General features: G+C 45.9%; 1 protein-coding gene across 7 annotated transcripts in view; it reads left to right on the top strand.

The window, feature by feature from the left end:
• The window catches only part of TBC1D22A (TBC1 domain family member 22A), a 407988-nt gene that overhangs the window by 106307 nt on the left and 276449 nt on the right, over positions 1–25232 (top strand). For all 7 annotated transcript variants that reach the window (XM_033233545.1, XM_033233543.1, XM_033233544.1 and 4 more), the window contains exon 5: positions 14034–14104. In XM_033233545.1, the coding sequence (XP_033089436.1) occupies positions 14034–14104 (71 nt within the window). The remainder of the gene's footprint in view (positions 1–14033; positions 14105–25232) is intronic.

The raw sequence follows: 25232 nt of genomic DNA, 5'->3' as shown, positions 1-25232 counted from the left end.
TTATTGTTAAGTACTTATGTGGGAATAAGTGTAAGAAAATGATTGCTCATTGGTAGCATGTAAATTTAGAGTCAGGAATGATGGTGATGCCAGACAACCACAGATTGCCCTCACGGGTGACTAAGATAGTGACACCTTGGCTTTTAGGTGGTTCGGTATACACACATTTTTTTTTTTTTTTTGAGACGGAGTCTGGCTCTGTCGCCCAGGCTGGAGTGCGGTGGCCGGATCTCGGCTCACTGCAAGCTCCGCCTCCCAGGTTCACGCCATTCTCCTGCCTCCGCCTCCCACGTAGCTGGGACTACAGGCGCCCGCCTCGTCGCCTGGCTAGTTTTTTGTATTCTTTAGTAGAGACGGGGTTTCACCGTATTAGCCAGGATGGTCTCGATCTCCTGACCTTGTGATCCGCCCATCTCGGCCTCCCAAAGTGCTGGGATTACAGGCTTGAGCCACCGCGCCCGGCCGGTATACACACATTTTGTTTCACGGGCAAAACTATTTTAAAAAGGTATGAAATCACTTTGAGGCTATATGTATAAGGTATATATGAACCATAAATGAATTTTGTGTTTAGATTTAGGTCTCATCCCCAAGATACCTCATTATATATATGCACATATTCCAAAATCTGGAAAAAACCCAGAACTTGAACACTTGGGATCCCAGGCTTTTTGGATAAGGGAGACTCAACAGGCAATATAAGATTCGTACTAGAAAGGGTAGTCCCTGTCCCCACCCTTCCTCATCCCTGCCTTCCGTCTCTGAGACGAGGCTGGGATCGTACCTCTTGGCTGTTATTGCTGGTACTGGTCTTGGTGTTTCTAAATACTATGGTAATTTTACAGATTTTTACAGTTTAGCTGTATTTATTAACTTTCTACTCTGAAGCAGAGAGTTTAACTCTCTTACCGTGCTTCTTCCTCTTCTCCTTCCCCATTCTCTCAGTTTAATTTTCGGTGACATTGGGATTCATTGTTTGTGATGTGATAACTCTAACTCTGGTTCATGACTGAGTACCTGTCACATGTAACTTGTTTTATCCTAGAGTTGTTCATTTGCGGGGTGAGGTAGGGGGAGCTCACTGTGTGGTTGGGAGTAGGTGGGGTTGCTCCTGTGTTCTGCTCCAACACAGCCCTTTCTAGGGGTTCTTTGCCCTCAGTTGGCCGCTCCCTGTTGGCGTCCCCTTGTCAGGCTGTTATCCACGCTTCTGTGCCGCCTCCTATTACTGTGTCGCCTTCTACTACTGTGTCTGCTGTCCATCTTTCAGATTTCTGCTGACATTTCTTGTCTGCCTCCTTTACACCCTTGTCCTTATTTATAACATTGTTCCTTTACTGCCCTGCTGGTGAGAGTTAGGGGAAGTAGAGATAAATCTGTGCTTTGCTTAGCTTCAAGGTGGCTCTCCAGCAGCAGCTCATGGAGAATCTTTCCTGATGTCCCTTTCTTCAGAGAAGAGACCACCCCTCTGGTGACTCACTGTACCTTGCATTCCTTTCTCTCATAATCCTGGTGAACAGTGATTTCACTGGATAGGTTTCTTCTTGCTATTTGACAGTGAGCCCCTTGAGGGAAGGAACTGGGTTTAATCACTCCCTTGGAGGCTAGTTCAGGGCCTGGTCCATGGTGAGTGTTGATTGGCACCTGCCAATGGGATGGATTAATGTGTGGGTGGACTCGGCCTGGGGAGCATCTCAGTGGCTTTGCCCAGAGGCAGCTTACACAGGGGGCGTGCTCAGCAAGTGCTGGCCACATGGAGTTGATCTGTTGTTCCTGCATGTGGCTTTAGGAACAGAACGTATGCATATTTTTGTAGACCCTCCTTATGCTGGTGACACTCAGCTTTTAGTCTAGAACCACATGTAAGCCTAAGTGCAGTGCACATGCGTATCTTACTATTGTTCAGTGTTTCTCCCAGATTTTATTATTACAAAAGGTTTTTAAAATCATAATAAAAAACAGTTAATAAGAAATGAATCTTAAAGAAGTTTAAATGATGGGTTGATTTTTCTGTTATTCTTAGCTTGTCAGAAAAAAGGTGCTTATATTCAGGAGTTCTTTGCATATACCATTTTGTGACAGATTTCTGGTCAGTCTCAGATGTGATATTTTACATCCAATTAGAATGAATGAGTCCCAATTGCTTTACGGGTTGGGTTCACAGAGTGTGCTGAATAACTGCATCTGTCAGCGTAACAGAAGCGTGCTCTTGCATTTGTATATTATGTCACAGTTCACAAATGTTTCCCCATGTATTGTCTCTTTGTTCCTTGTAAAAATTATGTGACTTAATCAAGGCAGGTGTTTTTATTTGTCCTGTGTTTCAGTGGAGGAAACTGAAGCTTGACAGATAAAGGGGACTGTCCAGAGCCTCCAGATAGTTGTTGGCCAAGCTGGTCCTTGAACCAGGTGCACTGAACCCACAACCAATGTTTGTTACTCTACGCTTTGCTCTCTCTCTGCTCTCTTTAAAGTTAGCGCTTGGTAATTTCCTATTGAGAAGTAAAACTTTCACAGTGCAGATGAGCATGAAATTGTGATTTTGGTGATGTTTTCCTGAAAATATTCCAAAGTTTCAGTTTTCAGAAAGGAAATCCACTGTTGTAGGAGAAATGGTATTTATTTCTCATTCACTTAATCTCATTCATTTTCTACCTATGTAAGTTTCTTACATTTTAGTTTTCTGTCTCAGAGCACTTATGATTTTACTGCTTGACTGTATGAAACTATAGAGACAGAAAGCTGAAAGGAAAGCTGTCTTAGTCTGTTGCATGTTGCTGTAACAGAATACCACAGACTGGATCATCTATAAGCAACAGAAATTCCGTCTCTCCCAGTTTTGGAGGCTGGGAGGTCTCACATCAAGGCTCCGGCATCTGGTGAAGGCTTGCTTGCTGTGTCATCACATAGTCGAAGGCAAAGGGCAAACCGGGACAAAATCTATGTCCTCACATGACAGAAGAGCAGAAGAGGGCAACTCTACTTTTGGGAGCCCTTTTGTAATGACCTTAATGCAGTCATGAGGCTGGATTACTCATGACCTAAACACCTTCCCACAAGGCCATCTCCCAACACTGTTGCACCAGGGATTAACCAGGGATTAACTTTCCAACACGTGAATTTTTGGAGGGACAAAAACATTCAAACCATAACAAAAGCCAGACACACATGTTTTAAACATAAAGACAGGCAGTTGAAATAAGAGAGTAGAAAAAGATACGTCATGCAAGCTCTAATCACAAGAAAATGAATTTGCTGATAATTACGTCAGGAAAAGTAGACCTCAAGACAAAGAGTTGTCTTAGAGACAAAGAGGGATGTTTCATGATGATGAAAGGATCAATTCATTAAGTAGAGAAATGAGTCCTCAATGTGTATGTACCAGCTTTACAATGCATGAAGCAAACATTGACAGCAATAAAGAGAGAAATAAACAAGTTTACAATCCTAGGCAGAAAATTTAACAGCCCTCTGTGAGTAATTAAAACAGCAGGTAAATTAAAATGTTAGTAAAAGTATGGAAGATTAGAATAACATTATCAACCGGTGGGATCTAATTGATTTATAAAATACCACATCTGCTAACTGATAATGCACATCCTTTTCAAGGATGTGGCACATTCACCAAGTAGACTGTATGCTGGCCCCAAAAAGTTGACAGCAAATATCAAAGGGTTGAAATACCACCAAGTTCATCTGACCAAGTGCTTTAAATTAAAAATCCATAACGACAAGATACACAGAAAATCCTCAGATGGAGATTTACCTGCATACTTCTAAACAACCTATGGGTCAAATAAATCATAAGGAAATTTTGAACTGAATGATAATGACAACACGTGTCAAAATTTGTGTGATGCACCTAAAACAGTGCCTGGAGGAAAATTTATACTTTTAAATGCCTGTATTAGAAAAGAATAAAGGTTTCAAATTAATATTCAAAGCTCTCATTTTAAGAAACTAGAAGAACAACAAAAACCAAGTAAAAGAAGAGAAACAATCTAAATAAGGGTGAAAAATCAATAAACTGAAAAATGGTTAAACAAGAAAAGAATCACTAAAATATAAAGTTTTTTTTAAGAGACCCTTGAAAAACTTCTAGTTAGAATAATGAACAGAAAAAAAGATAAAAAACAAATTACCAACATGAGAAATGAAAGAGGGGACATCACTACAGATCCTACAGACATTAAAAAGCTAATAAGGGAATGTTATTTACAATTTTATGCCAATAAATTCATGAAATGGAGCTATTTCTAGAAAGACACAACTTAAACTAATGCAGGAAGAAACGGAGACCTTTATTATCCTTATATTGATTTAAAAAATTAAATTTGTTTTACAAGCGCCTTCATGCAAGGAAAACATCAGGACCAGATGGCTTTGCTGGTGAACTCTATCAAACATATAAAGAAGAAATAATAGCAATCCTCCAGGAACGCTTTCAGAAAAAAGAGGAGGAGTAAACACTTCTCATTTTTTTAAGGTAACATAATCCTGATACCAAAATCTTAACAAAGACATTATAAGAAAAGGGAACCTGAGACCAATATTTATGATGAATATAGACAAAAAATTCTTTAAAAACCTATTAGCAAATTGACTTTTGCCTTAACCTATGAAGGAGTAACTGCCAAAGGAATTGCTCTCCTGTTACGAACAGCTAGAAAACTGGACCAGATACGTGAAACAACTGTTTTCAGATACTGGGCAACAGGCAGTGCAGGGCTGTGACCCTGTGAGATAGGACGTAAGTAAGGTGAACTGTATAAGGACTCAATTTGCAATTGAATGCAGTTGCCAAGCAGCAGCATAAGTGGGGGAACCCAAATGAACCAAGCAGCTTTGCTGAGTTGAGGAATTAGGAAAGAGTTTTGAGGAGGCCGAAACAGAAATCATATATGGAGCAGAGTGTTGGAGAGGAGGGAATTGTACAGGGAGAGAACCCCAGATGTCTGCAAAGTCCCGTCAAGTCCTTGGCTGAGTATTGATCTGCTCAGGAGTGGGGTGGAATTCTATGAGCCGGGAAAAGTCACCAGAAAGCAGTGAGTTGAATAATCCCAAGAGCCGTGGGAATCGAGTGCTGGAGAGACGGCACCTGCAGAAACCTGGCGAATGAGCCATATGAACCTGGAAGACACCATTCATGTCCCTCCAGCCCTCTCTGTGGACTAGGATGAGATCGCGCCAGCTGACAAAGGAAAAGTTTTTACAAGATCCAGCTCTAGTATCACAGTGGCAATAAATTGATACCTGGGATATCTGGCATTCAATAAAAAAGTAACTGGCATGCAATGGAATGGAAAAATATGACCCGTAATCAGAAAAAAATATTAGTAATTAGAAACAGACTCATGGATCAATAATAACATTTTGAACAACCCAATAAAATATAGGTAAAGGATTTCAACATACACCTCACAGAAAGTATAGAGATGGCCACAGTAAACACATGAAAATCTCTTCAGTGCTCAGCATCATTAATCTTCATAGAATTGCTCTATGAAATCACAATCAGATACCATTTAACACTTACTAGAATGGCTAAAATAAAAAGACTGACAGCACTAAATTTTGGCCAAGATGGGGAACAATTCAAATGTTCATACACTGCTGGTCAGAAGTGTAAAATGGTGCAGTCACTTTAAAGAACCTTATGGCAGATTTATTTTAATTAATTATTTATTTTTAAGTTCAGGGATACATGTGCAGGATGTACAGGTTTGTTGTATAGATTCTTTCATCATCCAGGTATTAGGCCCAGTATCCATTAGTTACTTTTCCTGATCCTCTCCCTCCTCCCATCCTCCGCCCTCCAGTAGGCCCCACAACATGTGGTATTTGGTTTTCTGTTCCTGCTTTAGTTTGGTAAGGATAATGGCCTCCAGTTCCATCCCTGTGCCTGCAAAGGACATAGTCTTCTTCCTTTTTTTCTTTTTTTCCGAGACAGAGTCTTACTCTGTCACCCAGGCTGGAGTGCAGTGGCACAATCTCAGCTCACTGCAAGCTCCACCCCCTGGGTTCACACCGTTCTGCCACCTCAGCCTCCTGAGTAGCTGGGACTACAGGTGCCCACCACCATGCCTGGCTAATTTTTTTTTTTTTTTTTCCGTTTTGTTTTTTGTTTTTGTATTTTTAGTAGAGATGGGGTTTCACCATGTTAGCCAGGTTGGTCTCGATCTCCTGAACTCATGATCCGCCCGCCTCGGCCTCCCAAAGTGCTGGGATTACAGGCATGAGCCACCATGCCCGGCCAATCTTGTCCCTTTTTATGGCTGCATAGTATTCCATGGTGTATATGTATCACATTTTCTTTATGGAGTCTATCATTGATGGGCATTTAGGTTGATGCCATGTCTTTGCTATTGTGAATAGTGCTGCAATGAACATAGGTGCGCATGTGTCTTTGTAACAGAATGATTTGTATTATTTTGGGTATATACCCAGTAATAAGATTGCTGGGTCAAATGGTATTTCTGTCTCTAGGTCTTTGAGGAATTGCTACACTGTCTTCCATGATGGTTGATCTAATTTACTCTCCCATCAACAGTATAAAGGTGTTCCTTTTTCTCCATAACCTCACCACCATTAGTAATCACGATTCTGACTGATATGAGATGGTATTTCATTGTGGTTTTGATTTGCATTTCTCTAATGATCAGTGATGTTGAGCTTTTTTTCATGTTTCTTTGGCCACGGGTACGTCTTTTTCTTTTTTTATCGAGACAGAGTCTCACTTTGCACCCAGGCTGCAGTGAGTGCTGCAATCTCAGCTCACTGCGACCTCCACCTCTTGGGTTCAAGTGATTCTCCTGCCTTAGCCTCCCAAGTAGCTGGGATTACAGGTGCCTGCCACCATGCCTGGCTAATTTTTCTATTTTTAGTAGAGATGGGATTTCACTATGTTGCCCAGGCTGGTCTCGAACTACTTACCTCAAATGATCTGCCCGCCTTGGCCTCCCAAAGTGCTGGGATTGCAGATGTGAGCCCACTGCGCCTGGCCTTTTGAAAAATGTCTGTTCATTTCCTTTTCCCCCTTTTTAATGGGGTTTTTTTTTCTTGTAAATTTAAGTTCCTTATAGATGCTGGATATCAGACCTCTGTCAGATGCATAGATTGCAGAAAGGCAGTTTTTAAATAAAGGGAGATGTACATCTGCCCTGTGACCTGGCAGTTCCAGTCCTTCACACCTGCCTAGGAGAAATGGAGACATACACCCACAAAACGTACATCCCGAAGAGTGTTCATCACAGCCTATTCATGGTAAAAATCACCCGGCAGTTCCGCTCCTTCATACCTGCCTAGGAGAAATGGAGACATACACCCACAAAACATACATCCGCAAGAGTGTTCATCGCAGCCTATTCATGGTAAAAATCAGTAACTAACACAGAAGTCTATGAATGGGTGAATGTGTAAACAAGTTGTGGTATATTCTTAGAATACTTTCACTGCTTGTAAAGAATGAACTACTGGTACTGGCAACATGTGTGACTCTTACACATTCTGAGCAAAAGAAATGGGACACAAAGGATATATACTGTCTGTACCGTTTATATGAATTGCAAGAATAGGCAAGTCCCAGTCTATGGTGATAGATATCAGAAGGCAGTTAACTTGGAGTGGGGGCCAAGAATGACTAGAAAAGGGCAATAGACATGTTCTGTGTCTTTTCTGAGGGCAGCAATCCTTTTTTTTTTTTTTTTTGAGACAGACTGTCACTCTGTCACCCAGACTGCAATGCTGTGGTGTGATCTCGGCTCACTGCAGCCTCTGCCTCCCAGGTTCAAGTGATTCTCCTATCTTAGCCTCCTGAGTAGCTGGGACTACAGGTGCCAGCCACCATGCTTGGCTAATTTTTGTATTTTTTAGTAGAGGTGAGGTTTCACCATGTTGGCCAGACTAGTCTCGAACACCTGACCTCAGGTGATCTACCCACCTTGGCTTCCCAAAGTGCTGGGATTACAGGTGTGAGCCACTGCGCCTGGCCTAGCAATACATTTATTATATGTAAGTTATACTTTGATTTCAAAATATCACACCCCGCAACAAGCAAGTCACTAAAGGGGAGGAAGAAAGGATGGAGCATTCTGTCCAGCACTTAACTGGAGACAGAAAAAAGCCAAGTGGTGGAGTCTGACCTTCAGGAACACATACATTACTCCTAGGAGACAAGGCGGGTGCTCATGACACCCCCTGTCATTGGTGCTCACAGAAGAGAGAAGTGAGTGAGGACTGTAGTTGTCAGGAAGGCATCTTAGACGTGGTAGGTCTTGCAATGGGCCCTGAGAGCTGCATGGAATTTGACAAATCGGAGATTAAAGTGGCGATGTCACAGAAACTTTGTAGTTTTGTAGAAACACCGTAGGGTGTACAGTGGAAAGTAAGTCTTCTGTCATCCTTGACTCCATCCTGGGAACCCCTCCCCAGATTCTTCCTGTGCTTTCAGATTCTTGTATATGCTACAGAAATCATCATTGTATCTACAGACTGTTTTCATTGTTCCCTTTTTACTTGATCATTTAGATAAACTTTATATCCACACAAAAAGACAGACATTCTTTTCTATGGCAACAGTGTATTCCAGTGCATGGATCATCTCCCTATTCACGGGCATTTTAAAACACGGCATCACTCAAATGAACATCCTTGTGCATAGATAGCCTTTGCGTTCCTTTGCAAATCTCTCTGTAGAATAGGTTTCTTAAAAGTTGCTGCTTAAGGCCGGGAGCGGTGGCTCACGCCTGTCATTCCAGCACTGTGGGAGGCTAAGGTGGGCGAATCACCTGAGGTCAGGAGTTCGAGATCAACCTGGTCAACATGGCCAAACCCTGTCTCTACTAAAAATACCAAAATTAGCTGGGCACAGTGGCACTTGCCTCTAATCCCAGCTACTTGGGAGTCTGAGGCAGTAGAGTCGCTTGACCCCGGGAGGCGGAGGTTGAGGTGAGCTGAGATTGCACCACTATGCTCTAGCCTGAGGGATAGAGCGAGATTCCATCTCAAAACATCTCAAAACAAACAAACAAACAAAAAGAACAAAAAAACCTTGCTGCTTAAAGGTTATATACTTTTGAAATTTGACCAACAAAGAATCTATGCCAGTATGCGCTTTTACCAAACTGTGAGAGAGTGGCTACTTACCCAAAGTCTTATCAGTATTGGGCATTACCATTCATTAAAAATGTTATCCAGCTTATTTTTGACAGATTTCTTGTTTTAATTTGTTGTTTGATCACTATTGAGGTGATGTGTCTTTTCTGTTTTTTTTTTTTAAAAGACAGGGTTTCACTCTGTTGCCCAAGCTGGTGTGCAGTGCAGTGATCATGGCTCACTATAGCCCCAACCTCCCGGGCTCCACTGATTCTCCCACCTCAACCTCCTGAGTAGATGGGACTAGATGTGCAAACCATCATGCCTGGCTAATTTTTTTTTTTTTTTTTGTAGAGACTGGGTTTTACCACGTTACCCAGGCTGGTCTCAAACTCCTGGGCTCAAGTGATCCGCCCGCCTCAGCCTCCGAAAGTGCTGGGATTGCTGTCGTGAGCTGCTGTGCCCAGCCTGAGGTCATATGTCTTTACACTATTATGTTTACTAGCCATTTCCATTTCCTCTTCTGTGCATTTTCCAGTTTTCGTGGGCTGTTCGTCTTCCTACTTTACTGTGTGCTCTTTGTATGTCAGTGATGCTAACCTTTTTATTTTTGTTGCATGTATTTTTCTGTCGGTCATTTGTTGGTTGCATATCAAAAGTCCTTCACTGTACAGTCATTTCCAGTCTTTTATATAGTTAATTTGTTAATACTTTTATTTATAGTTCCTGAGATTTGTGTCTTGCTTAGGAAGGCCCTTCCCCCACCTGGGTAGTTTCTTCTAGTGTTTTCACTCTTTCCTTGACACACAGACGCACACTCATCCGCCCACCTGTTTAGATCTGTAAGCATCTGGAATTGTGTATGGTAAGATACGATACATGGTCGAATTTCCAGATACCATATTGTATGGCCATCGTTGGTTGACTGCCCCCTGATTTGAAATGCTTTTTTTTTTTTGAGACGGAGTCTCGCTCTGTCTCCCTGGCTGGAGTGCAGTGGCCGGATCTTGGCTCACTGCAAGCTCCGCCTCCCGGGTTCACGCCATTCTCCTGCCTCAGCCTCCCGAGTAGCTGGGACTACAGGCGCCCGCCACCTCGCCCGGCTAGTTTTTTGTATTTTTTAGTAGAGACGGGGTTTCACCCGGTTAGCCAGGATGGTCTCGATCTCCTGACCTCGTGATCCGCCCGTCGCAGCCTCCCAAAGTGCTGAGATTACAGGCTTGAGCCACCGCGTCCAGCCGAAATGCTATTTTTATCATAACTAAGTGCTCATAAATACATAGGCTTGATTTTGAGCCATTCGTTCTGTGTCCTTGATTTCTTTGTCTTAGTCTGTCTCTCTGAACCCTATTATCTTAATTCCTGTAGCTTCATTATATGTTTTTCTTATCAGTTAATGTGAGTTTCTTCACATTATTCCTTTTGGGAATTTTATTGGCTCTTCTTATGCCAGTCAAATTCCAGGTGAACTTAGGGTCAACTTACCAAGTTTCAGAACACATAAGTGTATCCCATTGGAATTTTGATTGGGTTTGCATTGAACTTGAAGATTTCTAAAGTGACACCTGACAGCATTATAAATTTGAGTCTTAGATCCATGTATTCTATTTAGTCTGTTGTTTGAGTCTTCTTGCTTTCAGCTCCCAAATATCTCTTTGGTCATTGCTTTACTTTCACTGCCATCATCACCCCTACATTGGGCTTGTGAAGTAGTCCATTGAGTGGTCTCCTTATGACCACTCTTGGCCCCCCAGTCTCTTCTCCAGGATAATCCAGGCTTTGCATTAGATGTTCCCTGGGCTTTGACTACTCCCCTGCTGGCCTCCCTCTTCACTCCGTTCATTTCCCCTCATTCTTAGATCTTATCCTCATTGTCATTTCCTCAAGAAAACCTCCCTGACCTTCTTAACAAGGTACAATTCCCCATTTACGGTTTCAGGGCACCCTTTGCCTCTTCATCTGAGCACTCAGGGTAGCTGTATGTTTACTTTGCTCTTCCTTGGAATGGGAGGTGACCTCTGTAAGCACAGGTGCGCTCTCTAGGCACAGTTAAGCTCGTAAGTACAGGTGAGCTCTCTAAGCACAGGTGAGCTCTCCAAGCACAGGTGAGCTCTCTAGGCACAGTTAAGCTCGTAAGCACAGGTGAGCTCTCTAGGCACAGTTAAGCACGTAAGCACAGGTGAGCTCTCTAGGCACAGTTAAGCTCGTAAGCACAGGTGAGCTCTCTAAGCACAGGTGAGCTCTCTTATGCACAGGGCAGATCTGGAAGCCCAGGGGACTCTCTAAGCCCAGGCAGGCTGTCCGGCACAGGGGTCTGTGTAGGCGCGGGGATTGTGTTTGGTGTTGTTCACATTTGTAATTCCCCTACTCCCCTGGCCCAGAGGAGGAGCTTCGTAAATGCAGGTTGGTGTCAGTGAGCTTGGTGTTTCCTCCTGTTTAGGTAAGTCTTAAAGTGAAGACTTGTAGTTTTCTTCAGGAGGTCTTGTACAGTTCTTGTTAAGTTGATGCCATGTTATTTTCTTCTTGCTGGCAGAGAAGGGCTATTGATTTTTGAATGTTCCTGTATTTGGCCATCTTGTTTATCTCAGAACTCTGTTTCCTGCCATTCTCTCAGTTCTGCCTCTGTCTCTGTTGACGTCATTCCTCAGGCTGGTTGGGTGCAGATGGTTGCAGCAGTTCCGACCCCCACATCTGACCCTGGTAGCTTTCAGTGGAAGAGGAGTGGGTTGCCTCCAGGAACTTCCCACGAACCGGGCAGGGTGTTCTCAGAAGCCCTCAGCTGTCTGTGCTCAGTGGCTTAGGTCGGGGCCTAGGCCCTTTGCTGACTCAGCCATTGGTGAGGTGTGGCCTAGCTCTGCAGGGCTCCAACCAGGCCGACCTGTGGGTTCAGCTGCCTCTGAGCTGAGTCCCCACCTACAGGGCTGCTGCAGGGAGGTGTGAATACTTCGCAAAGCTGGGATTCTGCTAGAAAGATGCACCAAACACCTATGAGGATGGTCATGCGGCTTCCCTGTCAACCCCATTCAGCATGTCGGTAAAGCTACAAGATTTCCCGACGTTGAACCGTCCCTCCTTCATTCTTTACGTGTATTATTCTTTGAATATCCTGCTGCTGTGCTTTGATCTACTAAGGTTTTACTTTGGATCTTTTTGTCTGTATTCAGAAGTGAGATTTGTCTGTGCTACAAAAGTCTTTTTAAGAATGGAAGGGACGTAGTGGAAAGACCCTGGTATTGAAGGTTGCTTAGCTCCTGTGTGACCTTGGTCAAGTCACTTAACCTCTCTGAGACTAGTTCTTTCATATACAATAGTGATCACAACCCTAAGTAACACAAGCTTGTTTTGAGGATCAAATGAGATAAGACGTATGAAAACTCTCTTTTAACACCAAAGCTTGAGCAGAGTTAGAGCCTTGTCTCATTATGTATATTCAGGATTTTTGAGTTTTTGTGAATTTCTTCCAGTGAGGAGAGAGGTTCAGAGAACATTAACAAATAAGTTTGCTCTCAGCTTTTCCTCATAAACCATAATCAGAAAACCAGAGTTATGCTGAGGGAGAGGCACTGGGAACATGGTTGGTAAACATTACATTATTGGTGTTCGGATATGAGGTTCCTGCTTTTCATAATATCCTTAGGGTACTGGGGAAGATTTGATATTTTCTGAGATTGCTGTAAAATGCAAGTTATTGCTGCGACTGTCGCCCAATTATTCTGTACTTATTTTACTTAGACTTTAGTAATTGGAAAAAGATTAGATGTCAGGACTTTGTATTTTGTTGATTATACTAGCAACGTCTTCTCTTTAGTCATTTCTTTTATTCCTGTTATTAATCATTAGCTCCAAGCTGTTAGGAGAAGAACCTAATGGTAGATTCCTAACTTAAAGGAAAGAAATAATGACTTGAGTTTCTGTGGGATGGGGCAAGTGTTGCTATACCTAGACATTGAAATGGATTCTCCCGCCCTTCAGGGCATGGGAATAAGACACTCAAGGAGACTCAGAAGGTCGATGGAATGCGGGGCCCACATCCTTACCCCTCTGCCCCGATGCTTGTCCTTCCCTGCCCTTGGAGGTACTGGACCTTGCTCCAGGACCCCTCTGCCTCTGGCCAGCCCCTCCCATCTCGTGATTTTTTCTACTTGTAGGTATTTATAAAGCCTCATTGACTTGTATCAGACTACCTTGAAGACTTTGTCTGTGTAGAATTTGGCCACATCCTTAATTAATGGTGTGTAAAGACAAACTTATCTCCATGAAATGATTTCTTTCAAAACCAGTAGTGAGAAAAAACGGCATCATATAGGTATGCTTAAATAGTAAATGGAAAGTGAGATGGATGAAAGAAAGGAAAACCAATTAACATGATCAGGTTGGGGTAAAAGCCTTCAGGAGAGAGGGGGGAGAGGGAGGGGGGGAGAGAGAGAGAGAGAGAAGGAGGTGGGAGGGAGAGAGAGAGGGAGGTGGGAGGGAGGAGAGAGAGAGAGAAGGAGGTGGGAGGGAGGGAGAGAGAGAGAGAAGGAGGGGGAGGGAGAGAGAAGGAGGTGGGAGGGAGAGAGAGAGGAGGTGGGAGGGAGGGAGAGAGGAGGCGGTGGGAGTGAAGGAGGCTGGTGTTCTCTGGACTTCCCTGGTTGAAGGAGGGAAGGGGTCATGGCGCCTCACCTGTCCCAGGGTAGCTGCAGGGACACCGGGGATGCCTTTTGCAGACATGTACTTGGATTCTGTTGTAAACAGGTGACCTGTAGCTTGGTTTGAGTAGAATGGTCACTTATCTTCTCTGGGATACTGAAATCAATCGGTATCTGAAATGTTGATCATTTAGTTTAATTTGTTGATGGAGCTCATTGCCTCCTAATAAAACAGATGGAATGTGTTAAAGCACTGGGGAGGTTTGCTAACCTTTTGTAAATCTTATTTCTCCTTGTCTCTTTTTTCATCAACAGAGGAATTACGGAAGTTGAGCTGGTCCGGAATCCCTAAGCCAGTGCGTCCAATGACGTGGAAGCTCCTCTCAGTAAGTCCCACCGCGCCGCCCATCAGCGCCTCCTTCCTGTGCGCAGGGACTGTGGGCGTCTGGCCTGAGTAGGGCCTGACAGCCACGCCCACGGGTTTGCCCTGGCTTTGTTGCAGTGATAAAGGCCTTTGCTATGACTAAGCTGACATTTTCCATCCTTTGCTTAATTTTAAGCTTGGTTTGACAGGACTGGCAGAAAACAAGGATAGATCATAATTACAACAACGGTATTTTTTTCCTCAGATTTTATTATTAGAAAAGCTTTATATGTTCCAGCCTATGATATAGAAAGGTTTCAGCATAGATGGTTATTTCAACTCCGAGGAGTTGAAACAGGGAAATAGGTTTTAAATTTGTTTGAGATATGCTGAAAACAAGGACATATGTTTGACCAAGTTTTTTTTTGTAAGTATTAGTAGTGTTGTTAGGAAAAGAAGAAGATGGATGAGAGAAGCGGTTTGTGTTTCTTGGGTGGAGTGCGGAGTTCCTGCTGCCTCAGCTCTAGCACTGAGCTGCGTGTCTGGAAGCGCTTTGGGAAAGGTTGGCGTGGGCGGTGGTGACCATCAGCACGCCCTGGTACTCTTAGCTCGGGCTTACCATTGCGAGTGAGTCTGGCCCTGGCGACCATTTCAGAATTGGTTATAGACAGTTTTCTTCTCTTTTCCTTTTTCATTATTTTTGGAGCTAAGTCAATAGTGTGCTCTAAGTGTTTACTCTAAATTGGGTCTGACTTTTAGTATTTAAAAGACTCTTTCTGGCTCATGAGTCTTAATAAATTTGCAGCTTAGTACCTCGTAATCCTAAGTGCAGATGCAGCTCTGAACAGTGAATATCTATTGATTAAATATTCCTTGCAATTAAAATCAGACTTGCTGCGATTGCTTACGTTTTTGTTTTGTGCTTTTGTATTTTAACCTAGTTTTCCAGTTTATATCCAGTTTTCGAAATGTCCCCTAAGATAGGCTGCAAACTTCTCAGGTTAGTTTGTAGGAAGTTTTGATGAAAATACCGAACTGCGTTTTCTGTTTGTTAAGGATGTGCCGTGTCTAGGTGGAAAGTCTCACGTGAGTCATTTTATACTCTTCTCTTCTAGTTCTCAGCCTCTGCGGGTTATGGTTCCACTTCCCTAATGTGTGTAGCGTAGGGGTTGATGTGGAAATGGCCACTCTGGTTTCAGTGGACAGAGGAGCAGAGGGGGAGGTGACAGACAGCCCCACTTTGCTGGTTGTGGACAGGAGGGCAGGTGGGTGTAGGCGGAGTCTTAGTCAGGAATCCTGGCGAGGCAAGTGAGAGTGTGAACCCAGGAAATCTGAGACGGTCTCAGTTGATTTAGAAAGTTTATCTTGCCAAGGTTGGGGGCGCACTGGCGACACAGCCTCAGGAGGTCCTGGCGACAGGTGCCCAAGGTGGTCAGGGCACAGCTTGGTTTTATACACTTAGGGAGACATGAGACATTGATCAAAACATGTAAAAAGTGGCGAGGGAGCTTCCGGGTCACAGATAGGTGATCCACGAATGGTTACATTCTTTTGAGTTTCTGATGAACCTTTCCAAAGGAAGCAAATCAGATGTGCATCTGTCTCAGTGAGCAGCGCAGTGACTTTGGATAGAATGGGAGGCAGGTTTGCCCTGAGCAGGTTCCAGCTTGAGTTTTTTAGTGATCTTGGGGGCCTAAGTATTTTCTTTTCATAGGAGAAAGCCTGAGCGTTCTCAGGGCTTTGTCATTTGAAAGGAAAGACACATGTAGTCCTTTAACCATCATTCCTTGCAGGGCCCCTTTGCTTGGGAGATGGAGATGAATGAGACACTAGCCTGCCATTAGGAGGAGGTCGGGTGCTACAGACTTGTGATGTGACAGTGGTGGTGGAGGCCGGGACTACATACTGTAGGTTGGACAGGACACAAGTATGAACCAGGGGGTGGAGGAGTACTACAGCGTGGGGGCAATTTAGTGCTGAGGGTCAGCTTCTGCTAGGAGGGGACTTCACACCTGGGATCCGCAAGGCCATGGCAGGTGGGGAAGGAGGGGAGGATGTGGAGACTTGTAGTCACAAGGCACAGGGATGAACATGGTGGTTCTTGGCCCTCTCTGGGCTTGGATTGACAGATGAGTAGAAAATAAATGTTAGGTCAGGGAGCAAAACTTGTCCTTGCAAGTGTAGGATGCTAAGAAAGGGTTCATGAGGATGCCAGGTAAGTCTTCTTGGGGAAGGTGGCATCTTACGTGACGTCTCAAAAGGGATGTTAGTGTTCTCTCTGCTAGTGGGAAGTGGGGAGGACGTAAGAGCTGGGGCACACAGTAGTGGTGGGACAAGCAGGAACATAGGCTGGGGTAGAGGGGCCCAAGAGGAGGCCAGGTGACAGACACCCTACTGCCCTCCCTATCTCGCCCCATTGCTTGGGTTTTATCCTGAAGGATTTAAGTGGGGAGTGGTGAGCCTGTGTTTCTGGAAGAGAAAAGCCTTGAAAGAGCCATTGGTTGGTTCATTCTTTCATCCATTCTGTTCATCCATTCCATTCATCCATTAGCATTTATTGAGCACTTTGTGTTTTAGGCACTGTGTCAGGTGCTAGGAAATAGCAGGCAGGGAAGAAGACCAAGTTGTCCCCCTGGGGCCTGCAGAACAGACAGGTAGATGGTCTGTCTTTTTCTCTTACCCTCTCCAGCCCCAAGAGACCTAGGCTACATGGAGACGGAGCCCATTCTCTCAGGATCTTATTCCCATGCTCCCAGTGCACTGCTGCCCTGTGTCTGTCCCTTACTGAGCGCTTGCCCTGCATCAGACCATGCATTCAGAGGTTCTTGTGGACAGGCGTGTGGGCAGGCAACTCAGGGACCAGGCTGTTCTTGCCCAGTGTCTGGCTTGGAGGAGCAGTGCTGGTTGCAAGGGGAGGCTGTTCCTGGCAGTCTCTTGGGAGGGGACTAGAACTGGGACAGGAAGAACTGGGAAGTGACAGGGAAGGGAGTTGAGGGGCCAAAGGCTATAGGGGTGGGGTAAGAGGACTCTCACAACTAGAGTAGGGAGCAAGCGTTGGTTCTTTTTCCGCGAACAAGTGCTCACTGTGCATTTGCCGTGCTCCGTGCCCTGTGTTGGTGAGCACTGATGCCATCCAGCTCCCCAGGCAGTCATGCTGCACCATGGCTCTGGGCCTTCTGTAAAAGTAGAGATTTGGGGAGCACAGTACCTGATGCCAGTCACCCATCCCCGAGTCAGCACGTGTTACTCACACATCTGCCTCAGCCAGGCCCTCTGCAGGTGCTGGGGTTTCAAGAACGTCTGGGACAATGGTGGGGATTGGGACCTCAGCAGGGAAGGGGTCTCCCCAATCAAGGATGCCTCTTTATCATTCCCTGAATCCCAGGGTTTAACCTTGGCTTCCCATTCAGCTCTCCTGGGAGCTTTTCCCGATCCTTGTGTCCAGGCCCATGAAGCAAATTGGAATCTCTAGGGTGGACTCAGGCACCAGGGTGTTGACTGACTCTGGCATGCTGAGAACCATGCAGTCCACAGAGTGCCACCCTGCGGCTAGGCGGGGGATGGGAGGCGAGGGTAGGGAGGTTCAGGCCTGCCCTCTTCACCTGTGGGTTTCCATTCTGGTCGCATGTTAGCATCTCCTGGGGAGCTCAGGAAATCCTGTTACCTGGGTTCTTGAGGGTTCTCACGTGTGCCCAGGGTTGGAGACAGCTGCTCTAGGACATTCAGGCTCCAGTGGGACAGGGTGAGATATACATGAGCGACCTGGGAAGCAGGTCATTGAAAGTCATGCACTATGCCTGCCACTGCAGGCAGCACACACCCGGGCTGAGGAACCTGGGCAGGAGAGCCCGCCTGGGGCGTTGGAGGGCCCGCGTGGGAGGAGAGAGGCTGAGTGAGACTCGCTGAGAGCCAGGAGCATGTCCTCTGGGAGGGCTCGGGTGAGTAGGGTAAGATGGGAGGGGTTTATCCCAGTCCGAGAGTCCGTCCAGGATCCAGATGTTAACAGTTACACCCAGAATTGAGAATTTATCATTTGTCCAGCTTAAAAAGGCGGATAACCAAAGCTGTGCTTGAATGGGAACCTATTTCAGGGTCTGGCAAACTAATGACTCTTTTTCATTGTTTTTATGATTTGTAATTAACATGATTCTAGTAGCCTTATTTTTAATTGATGAGTGGGCAGTGCCACTTCAATGAAGAATGATGAGAAACATGACTTGTCTTTTATGAAAAACTAACATCTAGTCTAGAACATACCGTTCAGCCACAAGTAATACTACTTAATGTTTACATTTTATGCAAGCAGGGTAGTAACTTCTTAAAAATTACTGCTATAGAGAATCATATTTCTGGCTCTTTTTAAAATAGGTATTTCAGAAACATGGCACAAAAACTAATTAAACATTGAACATTTGCGTTAGTGAGTCTAATGGTTAAAAATGATGAGTGAAGCTCCAGTATTATCTTTTCTTTCTGCAGTGTATTGAGGTAGGTTTGCATATGAACATGGTGGGAGGGAACAATTTGATTTTTGTGTCACCGGGACAATTTAGATGTAAGTATGTGCATGCATTGTTTTACATTTATGATTAGTGTTTTTATAGCATGCTAATACAGCAATTAAGTTTTCTGTAGTTCTGTCATTTAAAATTCATTGCATACTTGAATGTATTTCATTTGCATAATTTCTAGTCTTGCTTACTGATTGAAAGGCCTCAGCTTGCACATGTGTGTTTTCCTGTGGGGACCGGAGTGTCGGGAGCTCACGGGGTGTTTTTATTGCCTGTGTTCCGATCATGACGTACTTGCCTTTTCGAATTTGTGCTTCAAGTTAAGTTTAAAATTTGGGGAGTGGGAAGTATTTCTGAGAACCCTCTTTGTGGCCACTGAAGGCAGTTGATGTCAGGCTGCCTACACCACGGCCTCGCTGACCACCCCTGGTGGCCCACACTGCCCTGTGTTGAAAGCCGGGCCCCTTCCCTGGCACGCAGGCCTTCTCTCCTGGCTGCTGCACGCGCCTTCATTGGCCAGGCTGTTTCCGACCTTGCCCCGGGCCAGCCTGCACACATTTCCCGGTGTCCTGCGTGCTCTGTCTCTCCCCACCTCTGTCTTCTCCACTATCAAAACCAAACCCAGAAGTGTATGCTTGTTCTTGTCCCAAGTGAGCGCATGCGTCTTTCTCCCCAAGTGTCAGGGCCGTGGCCCCCTTTGGGTCTGACAGAATTGCTGCACGTCGTGATCACTCGTGCACTCAGCGAGGAAGGACTGAGGGTCCGTTGTGGGGCAAACAGCGTTCCAAGGCCTTGAACGAACATTCCGCCCTTGTGGACCTCACATTTTGTTGGGAGAAGACAAACAATACACTGAGAAGTAGATTTGATGTGCTGTGGAAGGTGAGGAGTGCTGTGGGGAAAGGCCTGGGATCAGCTTGATGCAATGGTGAGGGCTGAGGAGGGGAAGGGGCTGTTGAAGTAGGTGGGTAGCGGTCAGGGTGGGCCACACTGAGGAGCTGACTTTGAGCGAGGACTTAGAGGAGCTTGGGAGGCAGCTGTGCAGGCGCCTGGGGGTGCATTCCTGTCTGGTTCATTCTTTGGAGAGGGCTTACCCGTTACCTCACTGTGTTCCCCATCGGGGAGTAGTGCCCACCAGACACAGGTGATGAGGAGGGAGAACAGTAGGTAACAGGAAGCAGTACCGTGGGCTCCTCCTGCAGCCCGGGAGGTGGAGACCGAGAGAGGGTGCTCTTGTGGAAAGGTGGCTACCGGCCCTGCACAGACGGAGAGCAGCGGACAGTGGCTGTCCTTGAAAGGGCAGCCAGTCAACAGCCTGGGCTTGGTGACCCCTGTGGTCTGTTGCAGCTCAGCTCTGCCATTGTGGCCCAGAGCAGCCACAGGGAATCCGTATAAAGGAAGTCACACAGCTGTGTTACCATAACACTTTATTTACAAAAGTTGGTGGGCAGGATTGGCTGGTGGTCAGTTTGCTGACCCTGTTCTAGATGAAATTGGTCCCAGCAGAGGAACGGTACATTCAGAGAGAGGCACAGAGGCAGAAGAGGTGTAGCATTTAAGGAATATTTATGCAGCATAGTAAAAGTGGGAGGGGCCACAGTGAGTGATGAGTGTCGGCCTCTTGGTCAGAGAAGCAGGAAGGGCCAGGCCCGCAGGAGCCGTCAGCCTAGGCAGGGCTTGGGCTTTTACGCTGAGCATGATTAGAAGCAATTGGAAATTTTTCGGGGTGGTGGTGTTAACATGATGGGATTTTCACAGGGTCTTTGTGGCCAGAGTGTAGAGAAAGGACCGTGGGGTCTATGTCCACTCACTGATGGACAGTCCCCTAGGAGCCTGGCTAGTCTTCAGCGTCTTTGTATCCAGGGCTGAGCAGCGCATGGGAGAGTGGCTGGGGCTGGGTGAATGAATGTTGTTGTGTGTGTATCTGTGGGTGGCTCTCAGCCTGCGGATTTGTCCCCAGGTCTTTGGAGACTTGGGATCACATGGCTCTCCTGAGCAGTGTGGGACCTCAGGTCAGGAGCTGGGGCTTGGCTTGAGTTTGCCTTTGTGTCTGTGTGACTCTGGGCATGTTAACCACATTTCCTGAGCCTGTCTCCTCGTCTGCAGACAGGGACAGTAACGGCCTTCTGTGATTAGTGGGATTAAAGCAGCACTGTGTGAAGCACGAAGCCTGGTGAGGACCCAGCCCTTCCTTAGTTCACCTACGGGTATGGCAATTTTGGGACAAAGAAAAAGAAGTAATATTCTGTAATTGTTATTGCCAAGAGACAGACAGGCTTGACATAACAATGAGGTGCAGACGGGTCTGGATGAAGCCTGTGACTCTGAGAGGGTTATCTGTGAAGCTGATTTTAACTTGAAGTAGAAGCTGGTTTCACTCAGGTCTGGCCGTCACCCCAGCCTTGTAATTTTATGCTTCCCATCACTGGGTGCAGGGCTGGGTACCCAGCAGAAGGAGCTCTGCGTCTGGCAATCCGCCAGCACGTCCTAGTGAAACAGGCCTGATTCTGCAGGTGCCCAGGTGCGTGGGTCGTTAACCACGCGGAAGGCACTGCAGAACCATGCCTGACACTTCCATGCATACTCGGGGCTGGTTATTCTTTTTGTCATTGTTAACATTTTTTCGTTTTTGTTTTTGAGGCGGAGTCTCGCTCTGTCACCCAGGCTGGAGTGCAGTGGCACGATCTTGGCTCACTGCATGCTCCGCCTCCCAGGTTCACGCCATTCTCCTGCCTCAGCCTCCCGAGTAGCTGGGACTACAAGCGCCCACCACCACGCCTGGCTAATTTTTTGTGTTTTTATTAGAGATGGGGTTTCACCGTGTTAGCCAGGATGGCGATCTCCTGACCTCGTGATCTGCCCACCTTGGCCTCCCAAAGTGCTGGAATTACAGGCGTGAGCCACCGCGCCCGGCCAGTCATTGTTAGAATCATGCGAAGCAATACGCTCTTTGGAATACTACTATTGCCTCATTTTATGGGACAATAGAGGCCAGGTGGGAATAATGGCCACACCTCTGCTCCATCATGAGGACTCTGAGTGTCTCCCTCTGGAGTGCATCTTGGCAGCTGGACTGTTCTGTGCTCCTCTCCAGAATACCGTAATTCACCGAGCAGTTGTTTTCTGGAGAGAGTGTTCTCCCCTCAGGCACCTCCTCCCATTGGGTTGGGGATGCGTTTGACATGCGTGTAACCAGGCTGTTGGGTTGTGACCCGCTGCCCTTTCTGCCAGGGCTACTTGGAAATCACGCGTTATGAACCTTGAAGGTATCCGATATTCCTTTGAGCTAAAGGTTCACTGTAGGAAGTTTACTTCAGAAAGTAATTGACATGGTTAGCTGATGTATGTTTTAGAATACTGGACAATTAGAAATAATCAAAATACTCACAAATTGGGGAAAGGTGACATAGAAATGCATATGATGGAAGTCAGTGTCACCTTCCAGATGGATGTTTTAGAACAGGGTGGGCAAATGTTTTCTGTAAAGGCCTAGATAGTGAATATTTGAGCCTGTGGACTGTGTGGTCTCTTGTAGCCACTTCACTCTGCTGCGATAGGGCCAAAGCAGCCACACACAGTACATAAACAGATGGGCTGTGCCCTCTCCAGCAAAATTTTATTTACATAAATAGGTGATGGGCCTTCGTTTGCTGATTCCTGCTGTAGAACAGGACTTCATGACAGTGGGAATGTGGTCATGATTTTAAAGGGAAAGGACCAGTCATAAAAGAGTCATAAACTAGGCTACGTTAAAGTTAGGAACTTCTCTTCATCCAAGACGTCATGAATAGGGTGAAAAGGCAAGTCACAGAAGGAGGCTGTTTACAGCAGGGCTCACATGTGTACTATCTAGATATGAACGCCTGTGAGTCAGAAAGGAGGAGGCAGATGGCCTCATAGGAGAGACTAATACATCTGTACTCACACTTCACAGATGCAGACACCCAACGGCATCCCTTTGTCTCCTGGGAAATTCAGATGAAAACGAAATGGAGCTTGATAGATACCACTGCAAAGCCATCTGAAAGGCTGATGTGAAAAGGTTCCACAGTGTCAAGTGTTGGCAAGGATGTAGGACATTGGGAATTTGCATACACTTCTGACGGGAGTAGAATCACTTTGAAAATCCCTTAGCAAAGTGTTTCAGAGGTATGCAAACCTAGCAGGCCCACTCCCAGGTATACACTTAACAGAAATGCATAACATGTACCGTAAAAGGGAGCTTCAAGAAATTTTAAAGCAAAAACTGGAAACAGCACAAATGTGTGTTAACAGAATGGATTTCATACACGGCCGTGTTACGCAGCAGTGGAGGAAGGAACTACTGTGACGCGTTAGTTATAACGTGAATTAGTTTTCAAGTGTAACGCTGAATGCAAACAGCCAGACAGAAAAAATGCCACTTAGGAGGGGAGGAGGTAAGGGACGGTGACTGAGAGGCCTGCTAAGACGGTGATGGCCTGGCTTTTACCTGGGTGGTGTTGACAGGTGTGTTCAGTTTGTGATAATTCACACACGATTTTGGGGTACACCTTTATATAAGAATGCTGTACTTCAGTAAGCGTTTATTAAAAAGAAGTTTCAGTGGTGTGATCCTAATGTGTTAACACAAGTGTGCCTGAGTGTAATTTATAATATAGAATAGAGGCCAGTGGAAACTTGAGAATGGAAGGAAGGCCAGTGCTCACACAGCTGAAGTCTGGCTTCATGCTCGAGGCCTGGACTCTCTGAGTCCCGCTCTCCTTCAGGTCAGCTTTTCTTGATGGACCTGCAGCTTGTGATTGTCCCCTCCCATCAGAGGGTGGCCGCTGCAACTCCACACTTTGCACCTTCACGTTCGTTCACAGCAGCAGCCAAGAAAAGCCCTGGCTTGGCTCCTGTCCCCGTGTTGGGCCACCTCTCCACCCCCGAACTGTCAGTCATGGTGGCTGGAGGATGGCTTAGCTGTGTAGCTTAGCCCAGTGGAGACCTCTCCTGAAGGAAGAGGCTCCTCATCCCGACCGCGAGGGTTGGGCAGAGGGAGATATGGCTCCCAGAGCAGCTTCAGGGCTCTGTTCCAGCAAGGATGAGTAGTTGTTTGGTGGCTAACACAGTGATGTCTACTACAGATGTGGAAGCACTTTCAAAGGCAGAAAGCGCCATCCAGGATATATTTGTTCATGCAGTCACTCGTTCATATGTGATTCACCCAGTGAAAGCTTGTGTGCCCGCCATCTGGTTGGCACTGTGAGGGGCTGGTCCTGAGTGAACTTCCTCCTAGATGCTGCTGGAGTGCTAGATGACCAGCCCTGCCTCGTGGGAAAGGTGACGATTGACCAGCAGCCTGGTCAGACCTCATGGGAGAAGTGACCACTAGAGACACTTGAGGGATGAGAAAGAGGTAGCCAGGCACAGCAGTAAGACTGCTAGGAAAAAAACAAGGAGAGAAACTTTTTCTTTTTTTTTTTGAGACAGAGTCTAGCTCTGTCACCCAGGCTGGAGTGCAGTGGTGTGATCTCGGCTCACTGTAACTTCCCCCTCCCGGGTTCAAGTGATTCTCCTGCCACAGCCTCCTGAGTAGCTGGGATTACAGGCACGCATCACCACACCTGGCTAGTGTTTTTAGTAGAGACGGGATTTCACCATAATGGCCAGACTGGTCTCGAACTCCTGACCTCGTGATCTGCCCGCCTTGGCCTCCCAAAGTGCTGGGATTATAGGCATGAGCCACTGTGTATGGCTGAAAATCTTTTTTATATAGTTCTTGTATCTTTACAAGAAGATTAATTATAAAAGAAAAACTATCAACTGGACTTCATGAAATTTTAAGACCTTATCTGTTTGAGACATAAAAGCAAGCCATAGACTAGGGAGAGGAATGACAGTACATACAAAGGAACGAGAGATTTGTATCTAGAGTGTGTGCAGAGCTCATCAAGCTCAGTAAGAAGATGACACACAAGCTGGTTAAAAGCTGGGCCAAAGATTTGAACGGATACTTCGCTAAAGAAGAGATGCGATGGCTCCATGAAGTATCTCTTCTTTATCATTAATCATTATGGAAACGAAATTAAAACCACACCCAAAAGCATGGCTGATAGTTGGATTCACAATACCAAGTGTTGGGAAGGCTGGGGCTATGTAGCATCTGGAATTCTCATACATTGCTGGTCAGAATGTAAAGTGGAGTAATTTCTTGGGAAAAAGAGTTTCTTAGAAAACTAAGCATATCCCAATGTTATGGCTCAGTAACTCGACTCCTAGGTATTTAACCGTGAAAACCCAAAGCGTATGCCCACGAAAATCCTGTGCAGGAATATAACACACCCTAAACTGGAAGCAACCCAAATGCTCATTGACAGGTGAATCTTTAACAAACTGGTGGATCCATTCAAGGGACGCAGCTAGAAAAAGGAAATCACAGCTGATTCATGTGACTTGGATCTGTCTCAGAGGGCGCTGTGCTGCCGAGTGAAGGAAAAGCTCACACAAAGCGTAGGTCCTGAGTGACTGCGTTTCTGAGGAGTTCTAGGGCAGCCTCAGCCGTGCACAGTGAGGAGGTGCGCGCCTCCCTGGCCAGGGCTGGCATGGATTGCAGAGGGTACTGGGACGTATGTGGGGGCAGGGGGTGGAAGTGCGTATCTTCCTTGGAGTAGTAGT

This window comes from Trachypithecus francoisi, unplaced genomic scaffold (genome assembly GCF_009764315.1).
Source record: "Trachypithecus francoisi isolate TF-2019V2 unplaced genomic scaffold, Tfra_2.0 Lachesis_group14, whole genome shotgun sequence".
In the NCBI taxonomy this organism is placed as follows: domain Eukaryota; kingdom Metazoa; phylum Chordata; class Mammalia; order Primates; family Cercopithecidae; genus Trachypithecus; species Trachypithecus francoisi.
The sequence above is the reverse complement of the archived record's forward strand: the minus strand, read 5'-3'. Positions and strand labels throughout refer to the sequence as shown.